Source organism: Phaethon aethereus (genome assembly GCF_964289735.1).
Source record: "Phaethon aethereus genome assembly, chromosome: 6".
Taxonomy (NCBI): Eukaryota; Metazoa; Chordata; class Aves; order Phaethontiformes; family Phaethontidae; genus Phaethon; species Phaethon aethereus.
The window spans coordinates 19855150-19870466 of NC_138580.1; the positions used below are offsets into that span (position 1 = coordinate 19855150).

General features: G+C 36.7%; 1 protein-coding gene across 1 annotated transcript in view; it reads right to left on the minus strand.

The window, feature by feature from the left end:
- KCNH7 (potassium voltage-gated channel subfamily H member 7) overlaps nt 1-15317 on the minus strand; it is a gene marked incomplete at its 3' end in the record, with an annotated part of 239809 nt that overhangs the window by 69844 nt on the left and 154648 nt on the right. The window contains exons 4-6 of the mRNA XM_082001369.1: nt 8693-9121; nt 4431-4451; nt 382-596 (exon numbers count right to left, since the gene is read on the minus strand). Of these exons, the coding sequence (XP_081857495.1) occupies nt 382-596; nt 4431-4451; nt 8693-9121 (665 nt within the window). The remainder of the gene's footprint in view (nt 1-381; nt 597-4430; nt 4452-8692; nt 9122-15317) is intronic.

The following is a 15317-nucleotide window of genomic DNA, read 5'->3' on the forward strand; positions in this document are numbered from 1 at the left end:
CTACCATTTGTTCTCACGTTGTGCCTTGCACTAATGACCAATTCATAAAACTGAGAAAAAGAAAAAAGAATGAAACTAGTATTTAAGACTGACAGGAATCACTGAAACCGGCGGACTTATTTGGGACACTTTGTGCATACTACAGTTTTTTTCCATTGAAAAATAGAGCACTGAAAAGTTTTGTTTGTTAACAGTATCATCTAATATTGTAAACTACCCCATATGCAACTGAATCGGAGGTAAAATAAGTAACGGCTCAAACCCTTCAAATTGTCTTGGAGACATCCAAATCATTCATTAAAAGTGTAACAATCTACTTAATACACTGATAATTGGCTCCACAAAACTGAAAAGGAACTAGAATAGTGGGTATTGCCTTACCTGGGTAACCTTCTCTGTTACATTGTGCGTTCGGTCTTTCACCTTAGGTGCAATAATTGCTTTCTCCGAAGAAGGAGGAGATGAAGATTTTTTTTCACTTTTGATATCTGAAAAGTTCAGTGTGAGTTGAGGAATTTTGTTGATTGTACTGTATTTGTTGAGATTTGAATCCGATGTGGAACCCAACAGACTTGACTTGATATGGTTAAAAGGCCCTGAAAAATCAGAACACATATTTAGTATTTGACAAATGAAGAGAAATAAGTTATCATTAATGTTTAAGTGGGATATGTTAAAGGTGTAGGTAAAAATTATTTTTCACTATACTACTTGTTAGTAGTAAAATTTATCTACTTTTTAAAAATAACTCTATTGCTAATGAGAATCAAATCTAGTATTGTATGTAAATATGAAATTTCCTTTACCAATAGACGACAATATTTTTTATAAAATCAATGGATTGCAAAGTACATAATACATCCACCTTGTTTTCATGTTACTGGATATGCTGGTATGCTCCATTATAATTCTGGCTGAATATAAAGACAATATTCTCATTTGTTTATAAAAGCAGAAACAGGACATACAATTATATGAGAGTGTCTGGACTGAGCAAAGGCTCTATTATCACAGCTGTGCTGTTGCTCATGCTTCCATGATAGTTAGGTCAAAAACACTTTTTGGTAAACTGGAAAATTGAGTAGACCCCTGCTGTACCCCTGTTGACTCATTAAATAACTCGGACATTAATCAATGGAAATATTAGCCTAACATTGTCCTAAAAGCCTTTAATTCTGAACTATCACAAACTCACAAAATGTATTTCTTCAATTGTCATTACCAGCAAAATCTTGAAAACAACAGGGATACCCATATGTAGAATATTAATGGAGTATTTTATATACATTTAAACATCTTATATCACTTTAGTGCATCATGATAGATAAAAAATATGGAATTTGTATACTTCATATATCCATTATAATTATTCTTTTCAATATGGGGCAAAGTTCTTTGTACAACAAGAAAGCTGTATAACTGGTTAGTATACTTATTTTGTACTGTCATCATAATGTTGGTCCAGATGCCAAAAATATCCATAGTAAGGAAAATTTGCTTGTGAGAATAATACTGGAAAAAAGAACTATAAATATGTTTAGACAGTGTGAGCTAGATTCAGTTATGGGTTTAAGAAAGAATCCAGGTCTTGCAGTCAGTACCAATGTATCTGAAGTCTGGGATCAAACGGTATTTCTCAGATCAACATGAGAACCTTACTGCATACTGATTCTATTGTGGGCAACACTATGATGTTTTTTCTTCTCCTGTTTTTTGGTTTTTTTTTTTTGTCTTCCTATGAGGGAAGCAAGAGTGGATGCTATGATTCAGGAACAGCCAATGGGGCAGGATTAGGCCTGTGGGGTAAATTGCAGAGTCAACAGCGGAACAACTGGATTGTATTTGCAATGTGTGATTGAGTGAAATTCAAAGCAACCGATGGCCTGGAGATAGCTGTGGGGAAATGTTTCAGGCAGAGCTGAATTTTTTTTTTTTTTTTTTTTTTTTTTTTTTTTTTGGTGTAAAATTCTTTGATTGAGGACTGGTCTTTTCTCACACTGGCTTAGAATGCTTGCTGAAGAAACAGACTCTTAGTTTGCTTTCTTAGCTTAAAAGGATTTATACACATGCTTTCTACCTCCTAAATTCATGCTAATTATACATTAAGCTGTGACAGAGATAGAAATCATCTACTACTATGTTTGAAATTGTGCCACTGTGCAGAAAGAAATTCAAGATGACGAGGGAGGGCACGATGCTCTAGCACAATGTTAGCACAATGCTAACAGTTCAAGACCTCCCCTGGGAGAGATCAGTCTGATGGTTCTGCTCTCAAGACTTTATATTTTGTCAAATGATCATTTCATGTAAGATAAACAAAAATTTGTGAGTGCTCTAACCACTAAACTACAAAATCTGTCCTTTGTTTTTGTCCTTAGACCAATGAACTGAGTATATTCTTTGTGGAATGGCTTCACTGGAAAAAGGAAGAAAGCACTACTTTTCTCCCACAAGGAATGCTAAAAAGCCTGGTACTGAGGAAACTGCCAAGGAATTGGAATATTGTGCTTGAATGCCTTTTGACCCAGGTAGGACCTGAATCTATCTTTCACATCATCTACATAAGTCTACTAAAAAGTGGTCTTCAAAATAAATCAGGGCTCACAACCTCCTCAAAAATCAGTGAAGTGGCTAATCTGGCTGACGTGCTACATATGTATGGTCAGACTGCAGTTTTGCAGCTCTACTTCCCTATATAGTTGTAGCAATTAATAATTTTTGAATATTGAGTCGGCTTAGACATGAGTGGGTTATCAAGTTGGGGCCGTTTGTCAGATGGACAAGATTCTTAATATCCAAGGAACTCAAAGGTAAGAGGAAACTAAGGGAGCTTAGGCAAACCCATGATTAGGTAGGACATAAGATTTTTTTTTTTTTAATAGTAAAATGCTTTGTAGATGCTTAAATTGCATTGAAGTTTTGCTTTCTGGGATTTAAAACTTTTATTGCTTCTTCTCCAAAGGGAATTACTCTCTCCTCCGCTACCTAAGATTCATGCCCTAGCATGTGATAGTAGACTTAAGTTAATTTTACGTGAGAATAAAACCTTTCTTTTTTATCCACCTTCTTTTACTTTAGAAAGTGCTGAAAGATATATATGTACCTCACTGATAATGGTAATTAATTGAAAGACGTTACTAACTTAAGTGAGCTGATACTTGACAGCTAGTGGACCTTTGCTATACTCTCATAGCAAGAAGCAGAAAAAGAGGGCCATTACAAATCACAATCACATTTGACACTAATTGGCACTCTGATTGACAGTTTCAGCAGAGCAGCCAAGACTCGAATAAGCAGGGAGAATGACATGCTTCTGCCTACCCTACAAAGAAGATTCTTTAAGGTAAAGTTTGAGCCCCCAATTTTTATGGCAGGATTCCATTGTCCCTGCTTACACAATGTACTGAGAAACGATATCACTCTCCTGAGCCATCAATCCATCGTCTTTCACCAGCAGTAAATACATTTATAAAAGTTGTTTTACCATACAAAGACTGCATTTTTTCCCCAAGATTTTGCCAATATACACATGAAGCAAATGCAATGATTTCGTAGTCCACAAGTCGCTTTACAGAATCTAGGTCATGCACTGCATGCAGTTTAGAGAGAAGACTTTACCAGGTACGCACACTTTTTGCATCATGCATGAAGTCACAAACAAGTTGTCAGACATAGCTACAAATATTGCAGTTAAACTGAACACTTTAGTAACCGTTTTCTAGAAATGGAGGAATTCACTTAAAAATTATGTTCAGATTGCTTCTAAAAGATGTAGCTCAGTGCTGGTGAATAGAAACAATTTTGTAACTGCACTAAATATTATTTAAACATGAAATTGGCAATGAAGTTCATGCATGCACATTTTAATACTACAGGAAGCTTGAAACCATACCCCCTGCCATCCAGGAACGTGAAACTAGTTTTAAGGAGACAAAAGAGGAATAAGTGAAGATACTTCCACAAGGCTCCTGATAACCAATTATTTTATTTTTGAGATACTTAACTGAAAACTAAGCACTTTATAACAACAGATTGTTTGTTAGTGGCCCTGCCTGATTATACACCCTTTCACAGGTAAAACTCCTGGTAGCTTCACTAGAAGTTTTGCCTGCTTAAGGACAACAGCACTGAGTTAAATAACTATGATATATTCTATCTCCCTCCCTTCCTTTTGTGAATTAACAGAAAATCAAATCAAATGACCGTTTCACTATGCCTTCACTTTTTCCATGGATTGGTAGTTAGTGCTTTGAGAAAATAGTTAAGGGAATAACTAAATGTTTAACAAATATAATTTCAGTAATGCACCTGGCCCTAGAGAGGTCAGCATGAGAATGTTGCATTTGAACATTTCATACAGCAGGCAAAGTAACATGCCAAAAAGTGTGGCTCTGAAACACTGGAAGGTACAGTCTAAATGTATACTTTACCTTTGACATTGCGACCATTGTCTGGTATTCAGCATAATAAAAGTGAAGAAAAAGAGAGAAAAAAAGACAACTAAAATCTACACCAGAAAAAGCAGAAAATATTGCCTCAAAATATGTATGGGGTTTGAATTGAAATATTTTTGCACCTCCTTGATTATATTATGTAGACTTCTAGTCAAGATGAAGTCACTTTGATAATAGGGAGATAATCTGTAAAAGTGTTTGGAGTAGATCAGCAGTAGGTAGTCATCTATGGCTCTAGATGACTTGCCTGAATAGTAACATGGTAAAATTGTTTTTCCACAAGTCCAGCACTGGGTTGGAAGTCAAAAGTGCTAACCCAAGAAGTGGTAATTAGCCACACGTAATTACGTGAGGCTGAGACACCCATGGCGCTGGGTGGCGGCGCAGGCTGGCTGGCTGCGTGGGTGAGGGGCTGCGCAGGTGGCCCTGCACAGACCCCAGGCCCTGCGGCCCGCCCAGGACTCACAGGAGGAAAAGTTTTTACCATGGCAGCAAGCTGAGCAGTGCCTTTTCTGAGTAAATACTGGAGAAACACTGAGGAGAAAGATATACCTTAAACCTTGCTTCAGCTCGCAGGTGCCTTTCCGCAAGGTAAAAGTGGCAAAGCTCTCTGTCCTCACAGGCACACCCAGTCCTGAATCCTCTCATGACATCAAACCTCTTTAGGGAGAATATTATTATTGTTGTTGTTATTATTGTTACTTACTATTTTAAAGAAACCACACAGGTGGATAGGTAGAAGCCACCCCTATGCATGGGCCGATTCATGACCCACAGGCCACCCTCCCTTCACATCGTGCCCCTGCCCGGCTGTGGTGGCTCTGAGGTGGGGTGTGAGTCAGTTTGGGCGAGGGCCCCGGGGCTGGCAGGGAGTGTGGGGCCAGGTGCAGGATGCGGTCCTGCTCCTGTGTGCTGCCGGCCACTGTGACCAGCTTACCAGCTTTTAAAGGTGCGTTTGGCTCGAGCTGATGTTCACCTGTGGTTGTCCCGCTGCTGACAGCCACCTCAGGGCTGAGGTGGCTGTGCCCCCATCTGCCCCAGCGGCAGCCCTGTCCCTGCAGGCGGCCCGCTTCAGCCCCGCTCTGGAACAAGGCTGTGGCCTTCTCCTGTGAGGGGAATCGAAGGTGATGTTGGACCTTGTCCATGGCATCATGTCACACCTGCTGCCTGTCTGGCTTTTCCTCAGCTTCCTGAGGACTGAGGAGCACGGGACATCGAGCTGGGCCGTCAGGACCACGGGTGTGGGAGAGTGTTTAGCTCCTCTCAGCCTGAAGCTTTTCTGTGCCAGGCTGCTGTAGCAGTAAAGCAGATTTTGTAGGCTGAGTTAGGCTCAAAAGCCTGTTGTTTTTTCAGATACTGCCAGGGTGTTACTGAGTTCACTTTCTGAAGACAATAAAATTCCCGAAGCGTCCCTGTGAACCTGTACCTGCCTGCAAAATCTGGACTGCTGGCATTTCAGGTGAGAAGGGCTTGGCTGGAATTTGGGTGGTAGTGGAAGGCACAGTTCCTGCCCTGTTACTTTTGTTGTCAAATAGGCAAATTTATAATGGAATCCAGTCAAATACACTCAAATAAACTTAAAAACCTAAATTGTCTTTTTTTAGGGTAAAACCTTTCAGCATATAATGGCCACAGCTATGATAATTTTAAAGTGATAAGCAATTAGGCTACATAGATTAATTTAACACATGAAATAATTTATACTCTCAATTGCCTTTCAAAAAAAATTGTCTATGAGTGAATTACTGTAGTTTGTATTGAGCTATGTAATGCTATTCTCTTCTGTCAGAATTCTGCTATACTGATTCAATTAATATTATTTGAACTGGAACAGGTGAAAAAAACATTGCCTCTGAATCCTGAATTGCCTTTTCAAACAGAGTAGTAGTTTTCAGTGGGTTCAGGAAAATTCAGAATTATTAGGATTGATAAACAAAATAAAAACAGAATGTGAAATATATTACACCTTATACTTCCTTGGGTAATACATTTGACAATATCAAAGGCCCCATAATTTAGCCCATTGGGACTGTACTTTACTTTTACTTAGGGCTTTACATCCTCCAGTACAATATCTACAGTTTTGGTCAGAATCTGTGAATCCAGAGAAGATGATTTAGGCTGAATCCTGGTTGCCTAACTTGCATGGATAATTTTATAGCAACAATAGGGTTCTATGACTCACTGTTGTGTAAGGCAAGCAGGACTTGCTGGCTAAATTTAAACATCTTTTCAGCATAAGGTGCCAAATTCTAATATGCTTGGAAGCAGATGGCATCAAGGATAGTTACTAATTCTAATGCAATTCTGAGAGCCATCTCTGTTCTGCTGTACTTTTTTAGAATGCGTATGTGTGACCTAAATTTAGGGCCAGATTCTTTACTATTTTGTAGCTTAAGCAGAGTGAAATGAGAGTGGCAGTGTTTTATCTATTTACACTGTAAATGATTACATGACATGAGAGGCCATAGGAATTCGAATGAATTACTGACTTCTCATAGTAAAACTTATTTTCCTTAGTATTTAACATTTGAAAAATATTGTTCAGTGAAATGGAACTAGAAAGTTTTGCTCCTCCATGCAGCAAGTATTAAATTATGTGGTGATTTCTGCATGAGCTTTGTACTACCACAACCAAAGAAACTTAATATTCAAACTAGTTTTTACACATTTTCATCATACAACCGTATGAAGAATGACCAGTTGGGAAGTGCTTTAATGAGAATAAATTCTAAAAATAGAAATTGACAAAACAGATATCTTTAAATGTGTTTTATTTGAAAGGTTAGTTTAAATATCTGGGGAAGTTGAAACCAAGATGAAGCTCATGCAATGGTCCAAAAGACATGCCAAGGTTTAGCCTTGGAGATTTTTGCCTCCACATCCTGATCTTGAAATCTTGTCTTGAATGTGAACATGAAATATAGCATAATGGTATGGTTTAGGATAAGTTTAATTGAATTTTCAGGTTAATTTGAACTGAAAAAAAAATCAGAGTCCAAAAGAAACAGAAATAAAGAAAGAAATATTTACCCATTATATTTAATAGAGGAACAATAACTGTAAAGAATAATTAGTTCTGCTATTCTAGGAGTTAATCTGGATGGCAGAGGAGCATCCAGACTTGTATTTTAGGAGATGTACAGAAGCAAAGAGCCCTTGATGTGGACCTTCCAAAAGGCAGGAGAACTTAAAGGAATTTTAAACTTGCGGTGAATGAATAGGAGAAAAACAGGCAATCATTGACAATGAAAATTTGCTTTCTTACTAATTTATGAATCTGTGCCCAGTTTTCCATGACATATTTTTGAAATCTTAAAATACTCCATACACGTTCCTTGTCATCTGGCTTGAATAAAAAGTATGCAATTCAACTCATTAGACTGCAGAAACATTGTATATGTGGCACTTTTCTGTGAAAGCCAGTTTCAAAGGTGCCTCTCCGTTCACAGGGCTTTCAATTCTCTGCTAAGCTGTTTCCCATGTTTTTTAAACTCCTTTTCTCCAACAACAAATCATGGACCACACTCCATGACTTTGCAAAATTAGGAGAGACGGTAGAACACAGAGGAAACATCTTTGTAAATTTTGCTGGTTGCAAGAATATACTAGCACAAAGAGAAAATCACATTTATATGAATTTTACACTAAGAATTTCACCATTTCACTAAGTATTTCAGTAAGCATTACACAAAGCATTTCAATGGAGTTGCTGAGGGTATTTCCTCCAGTGTGAGAGAAAAAGTATGTCTCAGTGATGGATCAGTGAATATACAATGTACACATTACAGATTTAAGAAAAATAAAGTGATCAGTCTCTGAGGTAGGATTTCATACAATCAAAGACAATCTAGAATATGTGCATATGGGACAGAACTGTGCATGCAACTTTGACTTGACCGTCTGATTCCTTCCCCGTCCCCCCCCCCCCCCCGCCCCCCCAAATACCAATATTAGCTTTAGGAACATTGGGCCCAATTTTTCTATATCCCTATACAGAAGGCAGATCGTACTCTAAGAGAAACACCATAATTTCATTGGTCTGCTTAGACACGAAAAACTGTATTTAGTGTAAATAAGCTTGGCATATTTGGGCCCTTAATATTTTTACTGCGCCTTTGAATGTATACAGCTGATTATATTTAGTTTTGCTTACAAAATGATGATAATTACTATGAAAAATTGCAGTAATTCCTTTCTTAGTACATCAGAGAATACTGATTGACTTTCTACCATACCTTCGCTTGCGTGACGGTCCCTAAAAATGTTCTTGGGATGGACGTTAAAGCCTTCTATGTCATGTACCGAAGATGCTCTTCGTATACTACAAATGCTTTCCTTTGATCTGGAATGGGTTAGTGGATTGCTTGTCTGCATCATGTCAGGGTAAAGTCTGTCCCATTGCTGTTTAGGTGATGAATGGTCAAGGGGACCTGATATATTAACCAAAGGCAAACATTTACTGGGTTGAATCAGTGCTTTTGTATCATCCACTTCTGAAGGACTACAGCTTTCTTTTGTAGGTGATTTAAAGTGCTTCATAGCCACTGAGTCATCGCTGTGCTTAGATGAATCGACTATCACTGCGTCAGGGTCTTCCTGTGGTAAGGACTGCTTTCTGTATGTTAAGAGTCTCAGTCCAGGTAGCCGGAACCCAAAAAGTCTGCCTACATGTAAATACATACAAAAGAAGAAAATATTACATATTAGTTTCTTGTCACGAAAATCTGCTTTTTTCACACACAGTCAGAGTGCATAATAATAGCTATAAATAATTGACCTATTCCTAATAAATTACCATGCTTAACAATAGAACGTGTAAATATGGAAATACGTAGCTGTAAGTTTGTTATAGCCATTATGTTAAAGGATTTCATACTTCAGTCAGACCTAAGTTATTGAGCTCAGAATAGGGATAGCAGCATTAATTCTACAGTGTGTTTTAAAAGAGATAAGGTTATCTGTTTTGATAGTTCTTTCTAAAATAAAAATCTGTGCCTCTATAAAAGTTTGCTAAAACATGTCTAACTACTTGGTAGCTGTTATCCTGAAATAGGTATTTGTGGATTCTATTATTAGTGGAACTCCATGTGCTTAAAAGTGTACTGCTGTTTTATTCGTTTATTGGCTAGAAGTTAAACAGGATGATGCCAGTTCTAATCCATCAGGAAAGGAAAGTAAGTTGTGTATCAGTTTTGCCACAATCCTTTCCAATACTTACATTTTACCATTAAATGAAACACTTATTTTGAATGAGTTTAAAATGAAAAGTAAAGGAACACACAGGAAGAAAAAAAGTTCTCATGCCTCAATTGCACCTATAAAACACAATTGCCTTTTTGTACATTTGCATGGGTGTGGGCTTAGTTGGGCTTGGTATATTGAATGGCAGGATAGTCTATTCTGAGTGTGTGGAAAACTAACAACTTTGTGTAATGGTAAGAAATATCAGTAGCTGAGAGGAAGTGTAAAATATGGTGCAAATAAAGAAAATATTGGGGAAGAACTAAAATCTACAGACTTTCCCTCTTAAAAAACCAAACCCAGATAGCAAATATTTTTAAGTATTGTGTAATACAATTCACAAATGGAAGCACAGGGCGTTCTGTTGTACAGAAAACATAGTAAATAGTTTAGAAAAAGAAATGCTAAAAAAATTAACCAAATAAAATAATTGAGATAATTGAAATGATCAGATGTTATTGTGTAAATAGTCTGACTTATCTAATAGCTTCTTGTCACTCATCACTTTGCTACATGAGTGTTTTCCGTAGTGAATCAGTAACAAAATGATTTCTCAGAGGACATCTTGAAATGTCTTGTTATTCTTTCTTACTGGGATAAGAAATTCTGTTTGGGATAAGATTTCATTCTTTCAGTCAGTTTTAATCGCCAGCATTTGTAGCTAGCAATTGTTTATTAATATTTAGCACTGAAATTTATCATCCCATACTGAAATGTTTTGAAATAGTCTTTTGTTTATGCTTATGCCCAATAGTAAGTGTAGAGCAATTGATGGCACAGCTTAATTATGTAATCTTTTACCATGAATGTCCTATATATTTAGTATTGAATTTATTTTGAATTCTAAATGAATGAGAGTGCCTTGCTCTTCTTAAAGGAAAACCTGTGTAAGAGCTAAAGTTTCTATACTAGATGACACCACAGGTCCATTTAGCACACTGTTGTGCCTCTGATATTTTCCAGTAGTGGATACATGGAGAAGGAGTGTAAGAACCACTGCATTGTGTTATTTCTCCCAGTAAATTCACTCGGTTTCTGGCTATCTGCAGTTCAGAAAATTTCTGAGACAAAGACTGTGTTCAAACCACAAACTGAATGTCTGGTGTACCTTTCTTCCATGAATTTGTCTCAGTGCTTTTGAAACACAGCTGTACTTTGATCTGCAAAGCATCCTATAGGAAACAGTTCCATAATTTTAGCATACCTTTGTGAAAAAGTACTTCCCCTTGCTTGCTCTAAACCTGTTGCCTTGGGGAGGGTGCTAGTTCTTATGATATGAAAAATAGCTAATAATTGCTCCCTCTTTATAGTCTCAATAATGTTTATAGCTTTTCATACATCTGTTGCATTCCTCTTTGCATACCTCTTTTCCAAACTGAAGAATGCTAGTCTAACTATATTGTGTATCTCTGATCATCCTTCTCACACTTATCAGTTCCTTTTCATTTCTAATGTAATCCTTTTTGACAGTAGCCGGAGCTATTCCCAGACTCAGGAATCAATGCAATGACATAATGGCTTTTTGTCTTGATCTTAGTTCCTTTCCTTATAATTCCTAATATTTGATTTGCCTTTTTCAGTTATTTTTCTAGCCGGTGCTAATTTAAGATATTTTTGCAACAACTGAGAGATTTCTTTCTTGATTGTTAACAGATAATTTAGTCTCTATTATTATGTCTGTAAAAAATTTTGTTTGCTGTGTTATCACTCGGCCACTCGGTACCATAGGATATGTCTGCAAATCTCATATTATATTCTGAATCATTTTGTGACATCTGCAAACATTCTTACCTCACTGTTTGCACCTTTTTATTGAAAATTGAAAATGTATTAAATAGTAAAGAACCTGTGAGACTCTACTGATAACATCTCAGTGTTTAGAAATCTGGCCATTTATTTCCATCCTTTTTTCCCTACTTTAAAGTATAAATCCACATAACAATCTTCCTTTTTTTCCCCTTACTGATTTCTGAAAAAGCTTGTTGAATTCCAGATATTTAGCACTGAATCTATTACTCTAATGCATGTACACACACAACAGCGCAGTAGACAGAAATCTCTATTACATAAAAACAGTCATGCATGTTTTAAACAGCAGCTAGAGGTGCCAGTTTTCAATCTGCACAGTGATATTCAGCAGAGTGCACCTTGGGAACATGCATATTTCTTCTAACTTACTAAGTATACTTGAACAAATTGCTTACAGTTGAAATGAGTGATGTACATAAAAAATAATTTTATTACTTTTAAATGCAGGTAGAATTGAGTTCTAAAGCAGTTCATAAATCAATTTTGAAAGCTTATTGGATCAAAAGTGAAACAAATACTATAATTCTCTTTTCATCAATCACATTGAACTTAAAAATCCCATTCATAAGGTTTTCTGGCATTAGACACTGTTAAAGGATTTTTGCTGGCACATTGCGTTAGTCATATTCGTGGTGCTGCAGATGGTCTTTTCTGCTTCATCAAGTTAATATGACCATGTTACACTGCATTACTGATTTAGCTGTCTAACTGCTATTCAACTGGAAAGAATAGTCTGAGAATTTTGCTTCTTGCTAAGACTCTTGGGCATGAAATATAAAACTTGAGTAGCTTTTTATGAGTAGCTTTTTGCTGTTCTTCTATAAACTCTAATAAATGGTCTCAAAGTTAAAACCCCAATTTCTTGTTTTTTAATTCAAATATTCTTTAGGGGAAGAATATTGTTATTCAACGTATAAGCTATATGATGTGTTGGACATTCAGCTCCCTCCTGCAGTACTGCAGCTAAAGCTATTAGGAGGTCCATTCAGAATTTGTGTAATTTCCATTACATTTCCTTGCTCAGCTCAGTAATAATACAATTTGTCATGAAGCAAAATTCATTGCCCCAGGCCCGCTGTCCCAGTATAGAGTCGAAGGGTCAGTGGAAGATTTCCTAGCATACTATGTATGAGGTAAAATCTTTTTTTGAAAGTGGACAACCCCTGCTTTGTGTAGGTATGATGTCAGAGCAGGTTTATCTTGGCTTACAATACTGAAACATTTTTGAGATGCAACGAGCTATTTACTATAAATATACAGATAATATTACATTAAAATCTTTCTGTTCTATTGAAGCTGAAGACTAGATTGCCAAGTTCTTCTGAGTGCTGAGTCAGAAATTTGTATAATTGTGGCTTGCTAAGAGCAATTGAGGAAAGCAGTTGAGTCTGAGTCACAATTCCAGGCTTACATTCCACCTCCTTCTTTCAAACCTTGCTTCACTGAATAAGTAGTTTGCAAATGAGTTAATTTGTTCATTGTATTTATTCTCTGTGCCATCTTAGCTAACCCTTAGAGTTTCTAAATAGTATAACTCACTCTAAAAATATACTGCGGATAAGAAAGGACACTTCTAAACTGTTGGCAGATGTAGTTATCTCTAAAGTCCCAAATTCAAATAAGCTTTTTTGCCTTCTGAAACCCTTTTTTAATTCTGTCTCATATTTTGGGTGATCAAAGGATAAAATATTTAGAATTCATGGAAATAAAATGTTTTGGTTAATAGTTTTGTGAAAAAAGTAGGAAAATACCCTATCCTCATAACAAAAATTAATAACCTTGCTTTCCATAACTGTTGAAATGGGAAATGTTAACATTAATGAAAATTGCAATTCTTAAACACAAAGTACCATCATATAGAATTTTGTGGTGGAGGAAAAAAAAAGAATGAAAATTGGTTCCCAACAGACTTTATTAACAGTTCTGATCATAGTTGCACATTTCCTGTCCCATCCATGCAAATTTCATTTGAAATGGGGGTATTCCAGCAAAAACATATCTGAATAAGGTTTTCTTTAGTAACCTAATACACTTGAGTGACAGGTAATTCCTCTATCTGTTCTGTCTGAGCATTCTGTAACATGGAAGGGAAATGATATTTGGCCTGCATATTGCCTTGCTATAGTGAAGGTACTCCTCAAACTTCTATTGATGAAAATGTAAACTTACGTACTAGACACAGTGGAAAAGTCAGAGAAGTGTCTACAGCTGAGAGAGTTTTACTTTCACTACAATTTCTTCAGTGGTTTTAGCATTACTGATCTACGCTATTGTGCTATCCCAAAGTCTGTTTAGCCCATGTTAATCCCATGCACATGGGATTCCTGGTTTCCTACCCTGAGCACCACAGAAGAGTAGCCCTAAGTGACAGCAGCTGTGAGGTCATGATGGCTCCTCAAAGATTGCTCAGCTAGTTTTTGTAGTATCCCTAGTATCATTCTTTCATGTTGATGCAGAGAAGTAGTTATCCAGAAATGAATATCTGAAGCTGCTTTCAGATAAGTCAACAAAAGGGAAAAGAAGTGATCTCAGTCTCCCTATCTGTTAGCTAGATTTAGTCTATTAGACTCTCAACCTTCTCTAGATTTAGACTTTCCAATATCAAATAAAGGAGCTCAAATGCACAAAAAGTTTGTACAAGATTAATTATGTGAGGTGTAAAAACTGTCAGAACTCTTTTCCTGGTATGCTAAACCAAATTCTGCCCATGTTCTTGTACAACCTGTTAACTGTGATACAGTGTTTGAAGAAAACAGTCTTGAATAGTTTTATCATAGTGGATGACTGGTCTGGCTATAATATGAAACATATGTTACTCTTTTAGTATATAAGATTAAGAATACAACATACATAATCCACAAAGGTCAACCTATTCTAAATGGAGAGAGATTTCTTTGACAAGGGCAGGTAAAGTAGGTTGATTATGATAGACTATCCTCCAGAGCATGGGTTAATTCAACAATGCGTTTGTTCTGAAACTTCCCCAAACAATGCGCAAAATTATTTCACAAAAGGAGTGCAAGTCAGGCCTTTGCTGAAGGATATTCTGATAATTGAATGCCTACTGTCAAGGAATTTTCAGGATCCCAGGTTATCAGAAATACAGACACTGGCAATTATTGAATTACTGCTCAAAGGCTTGGAAACTTGGAAACATCTAACAACTCATGCAACAGACTGAAGGAAACAATTGCTTTTGAGAAATGGAATCCCTAAACACTGACAGTCTAAAATAGCAGCAAATACTTGAATGTACTCTATGCAAACAGTGAGGCATGTGATGCTGCCTTGTTTTCAGTCTGGGCTCAGCAGGCCTTAGGACAGAGAATTACAGCAAGAGCCAGTTATGGGTTTTTTCAGTTCTTTTCCCCCAAATGAAGGGAAGCATAAATAATCTTAATTTATTTTCAGGCAATAAAAGACAGGCATATTGAATTATTAACTTTAGAGCATTAAATTTATATTCTCAGATACTGCATATACACTTTTTTTTATCCTCTGATATGGTCTACTTTAATTTTGGCACTTCAGTTCTTTTAGTTTTCCCTAAAATTTGTTACACTTGAGTTCTATCAATATTCGTAACAGCAATCTTTTTTATGTTCCCTTGTAAGTGAGAAAGTTGTTTTATCTCTGTGCTGCTGATGGCATGTTTCTGTCTTCAGGCTATACTTCTCCTAAAAAGTAGTATTGAGGACGGCTAAGAAGATAGTATGGTTCCAGATCCTCCTGTCTACACATAGGGCTTTGAGGTAGCCTGTCAAACATAAAAGGAAGGGGATGAAGTCTCTGGCTAGAAGTAGGCTATGC